The 15,897-nt window shown below is 37.0% G+C and overlaps 1 protein-coding gene across 1 annotated transcript in view; it reads left to right on the top strand.

Moving 5' to 3' along the window:
* The first annotated feature begins 1,880 nt into the window (after positions 1 to 1,880).
* The window catches only part of chn1 (chimerin 1), a 36,989-nt gene continuing 22,972 nt past the window's right edge, over positions 1,881 to 15,897 (top strand). The window contains exons 1-5 of the mRNA XM_060876555.1: positions 1,881 to 2,249; positions 6,104 to 6,142; positions 6,946 to 7,001; positions 13,025 to 13,056; positions 13,140 to 13,253. Coding sequence (XP_060732538.1) covers positions 2,231 to 2,249; positions 6,104 to 6,142; positions 6,946 to 7,001; positions 13,025 to 13,056; positions 13,140 to 13,253 — 260 coding nt within the window. The 5' untranslated portion in view covers positions 1,881 to 2,230. The remainder of the gene's footprint in view (positions 2,250 to 6,103; positions 6,143 to 6,945; positions 7,002 to 13,024; positions 13,057 to 13,139; positions 13,254 to 15,897) is intronic.

The raw sequence follows: 15,897 nt of genomic DNA, 5'->3' as shown, positions 1-15,897 counted from the left end.
TGAAATTTCTACAAAGGTTTATAATAAAAGGCAACCTAGAGCTCTAAGAGAGCTCTAGGAACTAATGGGTCAGCACAAACGCTAAGCTCACCATGGACCCAACACTAATTTGTTCCTGTCAACATCTTTGCTGCAATAATCAAATTATTGCTGATAAAGACCAGACCAATAATCACTACGAAAAGTTACATTATACTAATTACAATACAACCATTCAAGAAGAATAACACTAAAATCACAATATTGAGAAGAGTGCTGGGTTTGGAGTTGGACATTTGACTGAAGCTGTACTTGAGATAGCACAGCAGACTTACAGGCACTATGGTTCCTTCATATGACCAGTGAATTTAGGGGCAGTGATTTTATTTTTATTCTATTTTTATGGCATGGACAGTTGAAAAGCATTTCAATATATGTAATACTGCCTATAGTTGTAAATGTAAATAAATTATTATCATGTAAATAAAACTTAAATTTGAATGGGTAGATAGTGTCACTGCCTGTGGGGTTCAGGGGTTGACAGTAACATAAAATAAAACTATGTGTATCTAAGTATACCTGTATTACCTGTAAGTGTATCTAAGTATACCTGTATTACCTGTAAGTGTATCTAAGTATACCTGTATTACCTGTAAGTGTATTTAAGTATATCTGTATTACCTGTAAGTGTATTTAAGTATACCTGTATTACCTGTAAGTGTATCTAAGTATACCTGTATTACCTGTAAGTGTATTTAAGTATATCTGTATTACCTGTAAGTGTATTTAAGTATACCTGTATTACCTGTAAGTGTATCTAAGTATACCTGTATTACCTGTAAGTGTATCTAAGTATACCTGTATTACCTGTAAGTGTATCTAAGTATACCTGTATTACCTGTAAGTGTATCTAAGTATACCTGTATTACCTGTAAGTGTATCTAAGTATACCTGTATTACCTGTAAGTGTATCTAAGTATACCTGTATTACCTGTAAGTGTATCTAAGTATACCTGTATTACCTGTAAGTGTATCCAGGTATACCTGCATTACTCCAGAGTGATCTAAAATATGTACAATACCTAAAAGAATAGCCAATACTTTACCATGTAATTCAGATCTTGTTTTTGTATTATGTCAGAAACATCAGTCACAATCTGTTACAGAAGTCTGGTTGTTGTTGTTTTTTTTTCCTGAGCTGACCTACATGCACCAAAAACACTGGGATGTTTAAAGGATTAATGCTAGAAGACACACACACACACACCTCAGCAACATTTGTTTGTTGTCACTAAGCTAAATCTATTGAAGTATGCAAACGTCACAAACTCATATGATTAGCTAATGGCAGGTTAGGGAGTAGTTATGGTCAGGGTTGCTTAGTGGTTAGCATGTTTGCCTCACAACCGCAGGGTTGGGGCATGGATCCCGTCTACGCCCTACACCTTCTGGTGCTTTAGGGGTTTCATCCAGGCACTCTGGTTTGCTCCCCCAGTGTTAAGACATGCGTTGTATTATTAGCATTCGTATTATTATTATTATTATCATTTCTAAAATGAGTATGATCATACCCTGCCTGGTGCCCAGGTCCCTTCCAGAGGATAGGCTAAATGTTTAAATCCTAGCAGTGCCTAGCTGCTCAGTTGTATTCAGGGTTCTGCCAAATACAGTATATACATACATGTGGCTTGAACAAAAATCTTTGTCTTTAGCTCCTTTCATTAAACCACAAGGACACAAGGCAGTCCCAGAACCACCCATTTGCTTGTGTCACCTTGCTCAACAGGTTTTATAACTTGTTTATCATCCAGACACCAAATGCAGCATCATGACCGTGACCTCATCGTGCTGAGGCAGTGCGTCTCCATGGTAACGCGCCATGAAGAGGCTGCAGTCCCAGAGGACAGGCTGAGCTTTGGGTCACGTGGTCTAACAACATGGCGGCTTCAGTAGAGGGATTCAGAGTGAGTCGGAGCTCACAGCCAGCAAACCAGTTCTGGGTTGTAGCGGTCGTGTGGATCTGCGAGCGTTTAAACTAGAGAGTGGCACTAAGTTGATGAGGATAGATAATAATCAGTGGGGTTTAAAGTTTAGCTCTGCATAGCCTGTGAAGGGGAAAAGGAACATTGGCGTCAAAGCATCAAGGGTAGTGAGAGGTTTAGAGAGAGAGAGAGAGAGAGAGAGAGAGAGAGAGAGAGAACTTGTCGCTGCAGTGCAGAGCTTTTTGTCCACTGGATTTAACACCAATAACATGGCTATCCTTGTTTTCGGTAAGTTACACCACCCGTTAATGCTTTTATACTTTAATATCGTAGAGAAAACGAATGATTAAGAGTGTATTTTATCCAAACACAGCAGTCCCGTGGGGTGTGTGTAGGATTTTGGCCGTTGCTAATCAACAATAGACCATGTGAAGCTAACAGGCTCCTAGTAACAACCAACAGGTTCAACTCGTTTTTAGCTTACAATATGCTCTTTATTTATATCATATTCTTCTAGTTATTGTTTCCTACAGGTGTTTAGGGGATGTACTGACTATTGGTTGAGAGTTTAAAAGCACAATAGGTTCATTCAGTTTCTTCTCCCAGGGAATTTGTCTCCAGTTCAGCTGTTTTGTTGGACTGAAGGAACAGCTGATGTTGTCATGCTATACTTGTCTTCAAGGCTTATATGAATAACTCATTTCTTTCTGCAAGTATAAGTTACAGCACTTACTTCAGTACTTGAGAGGGACAAAGTAATACAATAATGTATGAAACCTGACTAGCAGAGACACTTGTTGGCACAATGATTATTCATGGAGAGGAAGCTTGCTTCAGTGCAGCTCTTATCTCTGGATAAAGGAGCAGCCATTTTCTGTCAATATTAAATGCTGAATCATAGGAGGAGCTCAATAATGGAGGGACACATCCTAATTTGGCATGAAACGACGTCTCCACAACATTGTCTGGAGCCACAGTGTCTTCCTTCCTCCTCCAGACTTAATGGTTGGACGTTTCTAAATGTTGGACCATCCTGAGCTTTTGTGCTGCGTTCAAATATTTATCATGCAAAATCTGTGAACATGATAGGAGCTTTGGTTCAAGTTTATTCTAATATTTTAGAGCTCTTGGCTCATGGACATCTGTTTATAGAAGTGGATAGGAAAGAAATAGTTTGGTTGTTATGCTTTTGATAATTAAAAACTTAACAGGGTCACTTAGAATTGGAGAGTTTGCAATTTGGACTTGTTGTAAATAAAAGACAGAGGAAATTGTCACCTCTCAGGAAATTCCCTTTCTCTTACAGTGTGAGTGTGCGTGTGAGTGTGTGTGTGTGTGTGCGCGAGAGTGTGTGTGTGTGTCTTGTGGTGTAGTGAAGAAGGGCCAGGCATTTGGGAGTCCTTGTGATATATTGTCTAAAACCTCTTTCCTCCGGAGATGCATTGTTCAGTGAATGATTATGCTGAGAGGTTTTTATCTGCCTGAGGCTCTTCAGTAAGCTTGTGAAACACCAGCAGGTATCTTTATTAAACTCACAACCTGTTGAATGCATATTGAACTACTGTTGCAGGCCTCTTTGTTGTACATCTTCATCCTGCATTAAATATTGTTTATGAGAAGCAAACTGTATAAAGTGATTTTTCAGGATAATCATTCCTGAACACAGTCTTTATAAAACAGAAGCTATTTGTACCTAAGAGTAATCAAGTGTCTACTGTGTTTATCCCAGATTTAATCCTGATATATTTGTACATCCTTTCAATACAGTTTGTCTTTACAGTATACAGTTGTAAAATGGTAATGATTTATAATCCCACTATATGATGTTTCGTAGTTTAGGATGGTTTCCCTTTTGAGTCTGGATCCTTTCCAAGTTTCTTCCTCTTGCCATCTCTGAGTTTTTCTTCCTCGAGGATATAAAACATTTAGGTTAACCAGCTTTGTGCATGTGTGTTGTTTGATATACAAAAAATTTTATCAAAATACAGTAAGGTATGTATTGTCATTGTATACAATACAATGACATTTAGTTCGGCAACTCTCTTACTTCAATAAGGGCATTTAAACAAAATTTAGAATAAAAATGTGTCAGATTATGAATAAATAAAGAGTACACTGTAAAAAAGAATATACAATATTGTATACAAAAGTGAAATGCCTTGATTATTTAAATGTATATTAAGATATATATTGCACATATAATAAAAGAGATATACTGTACATCCAGTGGGGTGGGAGGTAGAGGCAGCTGCAGTAAATGCCCTATAAAGCCTGCTTATCATTGAGTTTGGGTTCTTTTAGATGTTCACTAACTACAAAGTGTTAGCTGCTCTAAGGTACAAACTGATAATTGAGAAAGCTGTTTAAATGAATTGTATACTTTCCTCTTTTGTATTTTATCCTGTTTTCCACACGTTAGCCGGACCTTTATTTGCTGTGTAATAAGCATGTCGTATTTTTGTGTTGTTTTAATGTAGAAAATCAAAGACGTTTCATTGATCTCTGCTGAAGCTGAAGAACAGCAGCTCCACCCTTTCTTTGTAGCTCAAAACGTCTTCTGATTCCTTTTAACTGTTTGATGAAGAAGTTAAAAACAAACTTGCTAGCTGGGATCTTCGGTGCTTAGTGACCTCTTGGTGGTAACATAGTAATAATAATAATAATAATAATAATAATAAACTTTATTTTCTATAGCGCCTTTAAAAGTAGCATCTCAAAGCGCTTCACAGAAGAAAAAGGAAGCATACAATTATGCAAATAATACGTTAAAAAAGTAAGATATAAAAAACACACCAAATAAGAACATGCTATCAAAACAAATAAGTTAAAAAAATCAATTTCAAGTAAAAGCTACCCTAAAGAAATAAGCTTTAAGGGAGGATTTAAAGAGACTAAGGGATTCTGCTTGCCTAATCCAAATAGGCAAGGAATTCCAGAGTCTTGGAGCTACAGAAGAAAATGCCCTATCACCCATAGATTTTAAACGGGTATGTGGGACAATTAAAAGGCCAGTTTCCGAAGAGCGGAGAGCACGCACAGGTGTGTAGGGGGCTAAAAGCTCAGCAAGGTAGTGAGGAGTCAAACCACATACATATCCCCAGCACATCCCCAGCCTCAGGACTTCAACACTTTTACCATGAGTACTTCATCAGAAATGTTTTTTATGCCTTTTATTAAGTGAAATAAGGCTATATATTGTTCTTAGTGTTTTAAATAATATTTCCAAGATCAATTAGGATCAGTTAATTCTTTTTACTATTAAATGATTAATATAATTAATCTTAATTTGCATTTGGGTGAACTTACTACTCTGTGTAGTTTTTCATATGTTTATCAAAATATTTGCTGAATCTTTCCTGCTTTAAAACTGGATCGATGTGTACACGAATAAAGGTAGAATAAGGAACTGAGCTGTTGTATTTCTCTTCCTGCCAATACATTGTAGATAATGTAGTTGATTTTTTTCCCCTACAATGCCTTGAGTTCAGAGCAGATGGTGTTGAATACCTTAGGTGTTTGTTTACTCATTCTTGTACACAGATCATAATCTATTTAGAGAAAGTCGAAGGCTTTTTATTACTAAATAAATAAAATGTTTAAAAAAAAAACATCCACACAAAAAAATAGTAAGAACAATGAGCACGTGTCCAATATTCGCTCCACTAGAGGGCGCACTTTCTTAACTAATGAGCTCTAATGGAAGAATTTTTTTGTTGCTTTGTGCTCATTCAGGATAAAGTTAGCTTTTAATCCGAAAAAAATTCTACTTTACAAAGTAAAAAAATATATATATATATATATATATATATATATATATATATATATATATATATATATATATATATATATATATATATATAATTTATTTTTTTTCTAAATAAATATATATATATTTTTTTTTAAATAAATAAATATATATATATATATATATATACATATATATATATATATATATATATATATATATATATATATAATTTATTTTTTTTTCATATATACAGTATTTATATTACAGAAATATTTTTATAGCTCTATTTTTATATTTGTTTATTTTTTATAGCTCACTCTGCTTGGGCTGTCTGACAGGCCCATGTGTTCTCACCATTCTCTAACACTGCTGTGAATGAATTTCTCTTTGACAGATAACGATGAATATAGACCACCAGTGTGGAAGTCTTACTGTGAGTAAAGCTTTTTATATACACATTCACCTCTGATGAACAGTAACGTGGTTTTTCTGTTTTAAGTAAGTAGAGACAGATTTAGGGCAGAATTAGAGATGACTGATGACAGATATGCAGCACACACACTATCTTTATTTCTTAGTATTAACTGTCTATAAACATTGAACATTGCTAAATATATCTACGTTTTGAATAACACATAAGACAGAAGATGTCATGGACCAACTTTTAGACAAAAAAAAAAACATAGAGAAGGCTTTCAAATCTCCAAGTAAAATAAAACTGCACAAAGATTTATTTATTTAAGTACAAGTGCAACTCCATTCAATGTTCTCTTTGTTCCGACAAATATTGACTGTCACAGTTTTCTGCTCAGTACATTATATTTTTTTTGTAGATAATGTTAAAATTAATTATTTTTCACATCTTTGTATCTCTTTGTATAGTGTTTCTTTACATGTGTATGAGACTTTTGTCCTGTATCTGAAACGGTGCACATATTTATTAACACCACAGAGAATAATAATGAATATTTTTTACATTTGTATTACTTCAACACAAACTGAAATGCTAAGCTGTTAAATACTGTATTGTTTGATCGTATGAGCTTTGATATTTTTACGGTTTCATGTTAAGATTTTTTAGATGTATTATTTACTTCAACACCAAGGAATTACTTAATATGATTTGTATGAAATATAATATGTAGTCATCGTTATTTCATCAGTGCATGTGGACTGAATACTAGAAGTGTTGCTGTGTGTATCGGACTCTGTGTGATTGCTCTGTTGTTGTTTTAGTGTATCAGCTCCAGCAGGAGGCGCCACATCCTCGGAGAGTCACATGCACCTGTGAGGTGAGAGATAAACCAGACCAGATTTTTTACAAGGCTTCAGACCTTTACACTAATATTTCATTCATTTATTTAAAATCAAATAAAAAAAGTAAGCTGTATCCCCTCCATGTCCTGATACATGTTCATATTCTTAACGTTTTTCCCCACACTTGTCCAGAGACGCTTCATTACCCTTCACGGATGGTTCTATTTTTAATTTCATTACATTTGATTAGACCAGTTCAAATCCATGAGATTATTCAAAAGTAGGCCAGTGGTTGCTATCGGATTACTCATTCTCTTTTTAATTGCGGGAAAGTCTAGACTGTTTTTTCCCCTGAGTCTAGCTATAATATAAACAGTGTGTTACTGGAAATATCGCTCATACTCAGTGTTTCACCCAGAACGCAGACTCACTCCCTGTTCCCATCCATCCAGCAGAAGCAGATTAGTCGTGCGGATAGGAGTGTTAATTAGAGGAAGAGAGGGTAATGCTTTTGAATTATTCATCTGTATTATCATTATAGTGTCTGAGAGCGGCTGTAGGCTGGATTAGATAGCTGGAAGTGCCGCAGTTAGTAATGGGTTTAGAAAGAAGTTGTACTAGTTGATATTCTTTCAGGTACAGTTCATACCAGAACATGTCGTAATTTATGTTTTTATTTGCTCACATGTTTAAATATTGTACAAAATCTTTAACGTGAGGTCCTTATTAAAGAGCTGCAATCAAGCATATTATGCTCCTCTTTTTTAATGGCTGTTATAGTTATCATTTAAGTTCCTCCTCGCTTATAATGTGAGATAAACAGAAAACAGATACTGTGATAAATAAATAAGCCACAATGGTTAGTTGTGTGATTTATCAAAAAAGAAAAGATGGTTTAAAACAAAGGGCGAGATTGAGCTGCTGAGTGATGTGTTTGCCTCTTTTTATTATAATTCACCTACACTCTCTCTCTCTCTCTCTCTCTCTCTCTCTCTCTCTCTCTCTCTCTCTCTCTCTCTCTCTCTCTCTCTCTCCCCCCCCCACCCCCCCCCCCCCCCCCCCCCCCCCCCCCCCCCCCCCCCCACACACACACACACACACACACACACACAGACATACACACACAGCACCCAGACCTCCATCTCAGCAGTATGGCTACACAATTATTCATGGATTAACATGCAAACATGTTGATGCAAACTGTGTCCTCACGTGTTTGTGTGTTTCTTCTTCCAGAGGTCATTAAGTTTACATTTTGGGAGTATTTTTTTGGCGCTGTAGGCTCGTACATCAAAGCCAGCTATTGAAAAGCACATTTTCCCCTGGGCAGAGGCATTGTGCGTATGTGGCAAGAGATTTAACCCTGTGCAGCCTCACAAACAGAGTCCCAAAATCCCTGATTTACATCTCTTTCAGAATATGCTAATACAGCTCCAGTTTCCCCGAGCAAACCCTCAACAGGAGCCGAGCACCCTTACACAATGTTTTCAAAGCATTACACACCATCCACTGTCTCTCCCACGTTTCTCAAATGGGTTATTATGCAAACATTTTCAAAGGCACTCTTTAAGGCTACTAAAGCAATATTTGCTGTCAATTTTAGAGGAATTGGCTGCTATTACTGTTGAGTTTATTTTCATTACTGTATCCAGTGACTGAGCCCCATTTGTCATGCATGATCTGCCTTGTGGATCTGCATATATTTAACAGTACCAGCCTAAAGGACTCGCTAAACAGATTCTGGTACTCATTGGATGGGGATGGGGGGTGTTGGCGGCATTTGAGTTGTTAGGTAAGTGAGCAGAATGGCACCATGCTGATATTGCTCACTGGAATGGAGTGAATTGTAAAATGTTTAAATCTGTTTGAAACGGTTTTACAATTAGTATAGCAATAGAATAAATTGTTGTGGAGCAAATAAATGTGTTTGCAGAATATGGAGAAATAACAAGGTTCTCCAAGACAGGTCTGTGAGAGGTGTTTTTCTTTTCCACATCATTATTATAGTATTATATTATATTTATTATGGAAATCTTATTAGTCTGTCTGGTCACTTGAACAAACTTGAATAAAAACCCTTCTGGATTCCGTAACTAGACAATATATGCAAATAGCTCACATGTGATTGCATTTGAATAGCTGGGGGGAAAAAAAATCAATGATGACCTGAAATTAACGTTAATTTAATAGTTTAAGGGATTCCTGGTACCAAAAAGTTTAGTGCAGGATAAGGGACAGTCCAGTAATAAGTGAATGGATCACATCGGTGTGACAGACATCCTGTGTAAGCATCTAAACCAAATTTATGTAGAAAATCATCTTGATGTCAGCTTCTTTGGCCACTGAAGGTCATGTAGATCAGCATGACTGCTGTTCTCTGTTTTTCACTGCGAGTGACTCTGCTGCTTCGGATTATCATTTGTCCAAATCCTTAAGTACTAAAGTTGACTTGATTATGAGCTGTAATTAGTGCTGATATCCATGATATCACAGCTGCAGGCAGGGTGTAAGGCTACAGACTTGAATCGATCCTGATTGGATTGCTTCTTCATATTAGTGTGAAGTTTCATCTATTTCTCTGTTGTTGTTATTACAGTGTATAACCACATACTAATGCTGTGACAAGTGGGCATGCATATTTTGATATCAGAAAAGTGTTCATGTGAAGGATGACAAAAAAAGGAAAAAACAACAAAGAGGCTAGTACATTCAGGATGTTTACAGCATTGCTCCTCAGTGTGTACTTTTCGCCGATAAACCTGATTCACATTGGGAAGTTTTTGTTAATATGCTAATGTACTGAATTAACTGTGTGTGTGTGTGTGTGAGAGAGAGAGAGAGAGAGAGAGAGAGAGAGAGAGAGAGGCCCTTTATTTGTTACTGTGTTATTGTTATTGATAAGGATTTTCTGATCGCATTTTCTGATCCCATGACCTTCTATAATCTATAAGATCTCTAATTTACTCCTGCTTACACTGAGCTAGTTGTTTATCCCTGCATCCCATGAAACAGAGCTCTAGTTCAAATGTGCTGACATTAGCACAAGCTACATTTTGTGTTTTTTCCTGCTGGTATAGAGTCGGGTCTATTTGGACAATGGCACAATTTTCATAACACTGCTTTCTATACACCACCACAATGGATTTGAAATTAAGCAGTTAATATTTGGTTAAAGTGTAGACTTCATGTTAGAAACAAAAATATTGCATAATGGTACATAATGTCCTATTTACAAAATCCCCCGTATTCACAGACTCAAAAGTAATTGAACAGTTGACTGATGGGCAGCTTCTTGGCGAGCTGTGGCCTATTTCCTTGTTATTTCATGATTAAGGAGATAAAAGGTCTGTAGTTGATTTCAGTTGTTGAATTTGCATTTGTTTTTTGTTGATGCGAATTGAACACAAGGCCAAAAGAGGTGTTGACACAAGTGAAGTCGATGATCACAATTATTTTTCTCTTAGGGAGAAGTCTCTTAGGGAGGTAGGTGCATTATTGTCAAAGTTTACAATCCACAATGACGAAGTCTTTCGACACCATCCTGAATGTAAATTATAGAGGTTTTACCTCAAAATGCAAGTGCCGGCTTAGATTTTGTGTAAAATATCTGGCTAGGACTGGAACAAAATTCTTTGGACAGATGAAACCAATATGAACTCGTACCAAAATGATAATAAGAGAAGAGTATGGAGAAGGAATGGAAATGCTCATGGTACAAAGCACACCACGTCATCTGTCAAACATGTTGGAGGCAGCGTTATGACATGTATAGACACCAGTAGAGATGGTTCACTGATGTTTATTAATGACAGAAGTAGCAGGGTGAATTCTGAATTGTGCAGAGATTTATTTTTTGCTCAGTTTCAGTCGATTGCTGCAAAATAGGATGAAAAGACGGCTCTTCGCAGTGTGGACAATGACCTTGAACAATACCACAAAAGCATCCCAAGAGCTTCTTAAGGCAAATACAAAAAATATTCTTTAATGGCTGAGACAGTCACTTGACCTCAACCTAACTGAGCAGGGTTTTCACTTTTTACAGACAAAACTGAAGGCAGAAAGACCCTCAAACAAACAGGAACTGAAGGAAGCTGCAGTAAAGACCTGGCAAAGGACTGGACTTAATACTTATAGTTATATAAGAATAATTTCATTAATTCTTATATTTATAATTGTCAGTTTGTTCAGTTACTTTTGAGCCTGAGAAAATGGAAGGACTGAAAAAATGGCTTTAATTCCTCTTCTTGCATTTCCTTGAAATAAAGTTCAAAGTCTACACTCCATTCATATCTTAATTGCGTCATTTAACTTCACCGTCCAAACACTTATGGAGCAGACTTTAAGTATCAGTCTGCATCTGTCTGATTGATTATGCTGTGGATAGTATAGGAAGTGTCTAAGGCTCTTTGTGCTCTGCAGCTGAGATTAGTTTTTGAACGGATAGAACATCGACATTGCAGCACATCAGGCTTCGCTGTTCTGGGACTCTCTGTCCTTGTGATGTAATCCAGTGGGTTTGTTCGGTTTTAATCAGCACTATGGGCTGTGCTGAGCTCATCTCATGGTCCACTAAGCATTCGGGTTAGTACCGCACTGCTTTTGTACCACCAGCATACAGTGGTTAAATCAGATTACAATCTGTTTAGGTGGATGCAAGATGATTTGTTTATTCATAATGTCTTCCCCGGTTTTATTTAATAGCAGTGACAGATTCAGTTCTCCCCTTGAGTGAGTCATCACTGTCTGACCCATTTTAATGAAACCTTCAGGCTTGAGTTCTCCTCCATTCCTATGTGTATAGAGCAGATTTTTGTTCACAAACGCAGTCTGTACTTAGAGCAGTTTGTTTGCTTCCATACAGTTCTTTCCATGTCTGATTCTACATTTTATCTTAATAATGATTCAGTGGCATATTCATAACATTTCGGTTTCGTTCTATCTTAAATTGCTCTGCATTTCAAAAACACCAAAGACAGCATAATGAATTGAAGCATACATGTTCAAGTTTGCGATATTGATACTTACTTTAGATTTTTCCAGAATGCAAATCTGCTAGCCCACACACACACACACACACACACACATACTCCCTTCTGCCACTGCATCCCCTCTGTATGCCTGCCCACATAGTTTCATCCTGTTTCTACATGATGCTTTCTTAAGCATTTGTGATTCTCTCATTAACTCCCCTCCTCCTTCTTATTTTCCTTATAATAAAGGACAGAATTGGGCAATCCCAGGCTCATTTATTCAGTGACATGTTGTCTCATCTCGTCAGTATATTACACTTAGCTTTCCCCAGCTCTGTGGATTTCATTATATGAAGCTGAACAGGTTATGCTACTGAAGACGCACACAGCTTATAGATTACGTGCAGCCCGTTGTTTGGTCTGGATGAATTGATACCATGTTTAGCTGAATTTCCCTGGAGCACTGTAAAGCTGCCACACAAAATAACACCACTACTCTACTTTCTATATTTTGTCTTTTTTATTTTCTGTACACTATTGCTATTCCATCGCTTATAAGACAAACTAAACGTGTGCGTCTTCGTAGAGAGGGAAGGCCAAGCGTGGCGTGAAGACAGAAATGGAAGTTGATGCGTCTGCACACAAACCAATATCATCGTAATCTGCATGAGCTCCATTTTCGTATCTTTTGTGATGATTGCTGTCTCACAGTCGCTTCAAGGTTAAACAGCTGGACGTGCTGTTTGTGGGTTTATTATGCTAATATGTGATTGTAATAACCCATTTGCAACAGATCCTTGCACTGTGGATACCCATCATACATTATAAATCATCCCACTGTGATGTTCTGGTGCTTTCCAGCTATAGCTTATACTGTGCACTAAAATCGCTTATTTCTACAAACCATTTTTGTTTTTAGAGTTTGATAGAATCGGGAAACCTCCTGTGCCAATAGTTTTGTTATAGGTGCAGAATCCAAAGAGCCCAGTACATAGTATACATTGTGGCAGATGTGAAAACAGCCCTTGAGAAACAATTTTTTTTCTCTCTGTATTTTTCTTTCACTTGTCTTTCTTCTTGTATTGCAGGTTGAAAACAGGCCCAAATACTACGGGCGAGAGTGAGTTTCAGTGCCATTATTTTTAGATTTGATATCAGTGTGTCGTCATTAGACATGGTTATGGATGCGTCTTTTTCGCTCAGGTACCACGGCATGATCTCCAGAGAGGAAGCAGATCAGCTGCTGAGTGTGGCAGAAGGAAGTTACCTCATCAGAGAGAGCCAGAGACAACCTGGCACTTACACCCTAGCCTTACGGTGTGTGATCTGCTTTAAATATAAATGTTCTTTATTTATACCATTTTAAGTTTCATGTTCATTCTTGTTTTTCTAACCGCTTCTCCTCTTTTCATTTCAATAACTTCTTTTTGAATGATTCAAACCTATTTAAAGCTTCCTAGCTGCGATCCTGAGGGGAAAGTGTTCCTGTAATCCCAGCCATCTAATTCTGTCCTGTGTACTGTGTTAAATCCCGGGATGCTGCTATGCCTTAGGTTCCACATTCTGAACCACAATATTGTGACAAAGGTTTCATGTATGCAGTTAGCTGTTATTTTCATAATTAGCCTCTTGTGGTAAACAGTACATTTAAATTTTTTTTTGCCATTTTCTTCTACACATATTTGGTAAATGTGACATCCAGCCTATGACGGTACCAGTCAGAATCAGACATCTGTTTTGAAACTGAAACTAAATCACTCATTCTGTTTTGACCCAAGCATAAGCAAAACCGGAACTCCTTATAATTTTGAACAAATTTTGAACACTATTTCAGCAGAGTATCATGACATTGGTCTGTTCCCTTGTAGTCCAGCATCAGGATACTGCACTTTCACTGTCACGGTCCAGGCAGTGTGGGTTAAATGTCAGTTTCGGTCAAAAGCAAAGATAAAATAAGAAGGTTGCGTCCGGAAGGGCATCCGGCATAAAACCTGTGCCAAATCAAAATATACAGATCAAATGCTGTTCTCTCACAAGCCTGAACAAGATGAGAATGAGAATTTGCAGCTGCATGTGAGCGGCTGCACTGCAGATAATTATGATCTAGCTCATGCTTCCATATGTACCAGAAGTAGCATAAATTCTATTATAACCAGAAATTTATGGAGCTAATCTAATTTAGCCAAATGTCAACAGGAAAACTCATGCCCATGGTTTGTTTCCTAACCTCTCTCTAATACAGTGGTGCGAGGAAGATTGGGAAAACAAATTAAATTCTAAATGCTTATAGATGGTTTTAAAACCTTTCCAGCCTTGTTAGTGATGATCCACTTCCAAGGACATGTGTTGTGAAGATCAGCTTTTGATCGATAGCTGTTCTTTACATAACACAGGGCACTCGTTGACATCTAATGGTCATACCAGTGACTGAAAACAGACTCTTAATTTGACCTAAAATGATCTCCTAATAATAGCTTGAAAGTTTTTTAAGAAGAGGACAGATAAATGACGTTATAGCTCATTTTAAAAGATTTGATTAAACCAAAAGCCAACAAGAGACATGCTCTGTTGATCCATTTAGTTTTTAAGTTAGCTGTAAAGGAGGAAATAGGAGTGATGTACACAGAAAATGAGTTTTCACTCTAAGTAGAAATGAGAACTTTTGTAGCTGTTGGTTCTTAATATAAAAAAAAAAAAACATACAAAATATATAAAAAAATTAAGGGTTTTCTTTTTAATCACTCATATATCTCTTGAAGTCCCGGTCAGTAAATGCTTATTTAGTGGCGTCTTTGTGCAGTGGCGTGTTTAGTGTTTAGTGGCGTGTTGTGCAGTGGGTCATAGTGAAGGATGTACTGTGGAGATGTGAGGCACTTCTTTACATGTACGAATATGATTGAACTCCATCTCATTATTCCAAGGTTTATTTTGCTTTGCCTAAAACAGGAGAATTTTCTAGGATTTAATGGCATGCCAAATAAAGAGGATTAGCCTTTTTAATTTGAGCTGAGATATCGTCAAAGTGTTGGCGCAAATTTGCAGATTTCACTCGCTCTGGTTACAGATGACGTCTCCATGATGAAAGGGTTACAGTTGTCCAGTTTGGCATTAACAGGATTAGGCAAAGGGTCTGCTTAAGGAATGCTTTAGCCGCTTAATGTGCTCTGTGAACACTCAGTGTGTTTAGGTCTGTGTTTGATTTCTGTGTATATTTCTGTTTCTCCACCTTAAGGGGTCCAGCCAGATCAGTTCTTTGTGTTATTGTTATTGTATATATACATGGATGTAAAAGCTCGCTTGCAAAATTGATTTGCACTAGAAACCAGCATCGGAAATACTTTCTCCTATTACTGATAAGAAGAGAAAATGTAGCAAGAAGCCTACCCAGTTTGTCCCCTGGGATGTGCCCCATCATAGAGATGCAATAAACCATTAAATATTTCTCTAAAACATAACTGAAGTGACAAAAAAATCCTAAAATATCCCAGAAAAATCTAAACATGTGCCAAAGCTTTAATAAGTTTTATTAACGTGTTATGGCATTAGATCCTAATCAGATAATTGCATTAGCTTCAGTTTGTCTGTGGAGTTAATGGAGTATCGCTTTACTCCACATAGGAAGCAGGAAACAAGATATAGCGTAGAACTATTTTGACCGAAGTCCCTGCAGTCCTTTATTCCTGTGTGCGTCAGATATCCCTCTCGCTGGGACTATAACTGCACTCACACAGGAAACGCAGCCAGTAACCAGAAGCAGCCACATCACTTTAGATCACCGGACACTGTATTATGTAGAGCTTTGTTTAACGTAAAATTAGCACCTAATAACACATTCATGTATCTGTAAAACTCCAGTCATTTTGTGTTGTACTGGATTTAACATCACAGTGATATTGTGACATTGTTGGTATCAGTAATGTAACATGATCTGATTTATAATAGGCTTCTAGTAGAAATGTTT

This window comes from Tachysurus vachellii, chromosome 8 (genome assembly GCF_030014155.1).
Source record: "Tachysurus vachellii isolate PV-2020 chromosome 8, HZAU_Pvac_v1, whole genome shotgun sequence".
Taxonomy (NCBI): domain Eukaryota; kingdom Metazoa; phylum Chordata; class Actinopteri; order Siluriformes; family Bagridae; genus Tachysurus; species Tachysurus vachellii.
This window is presented reverse-complemented; position numbering and strand designations above follow the sequence as displayed.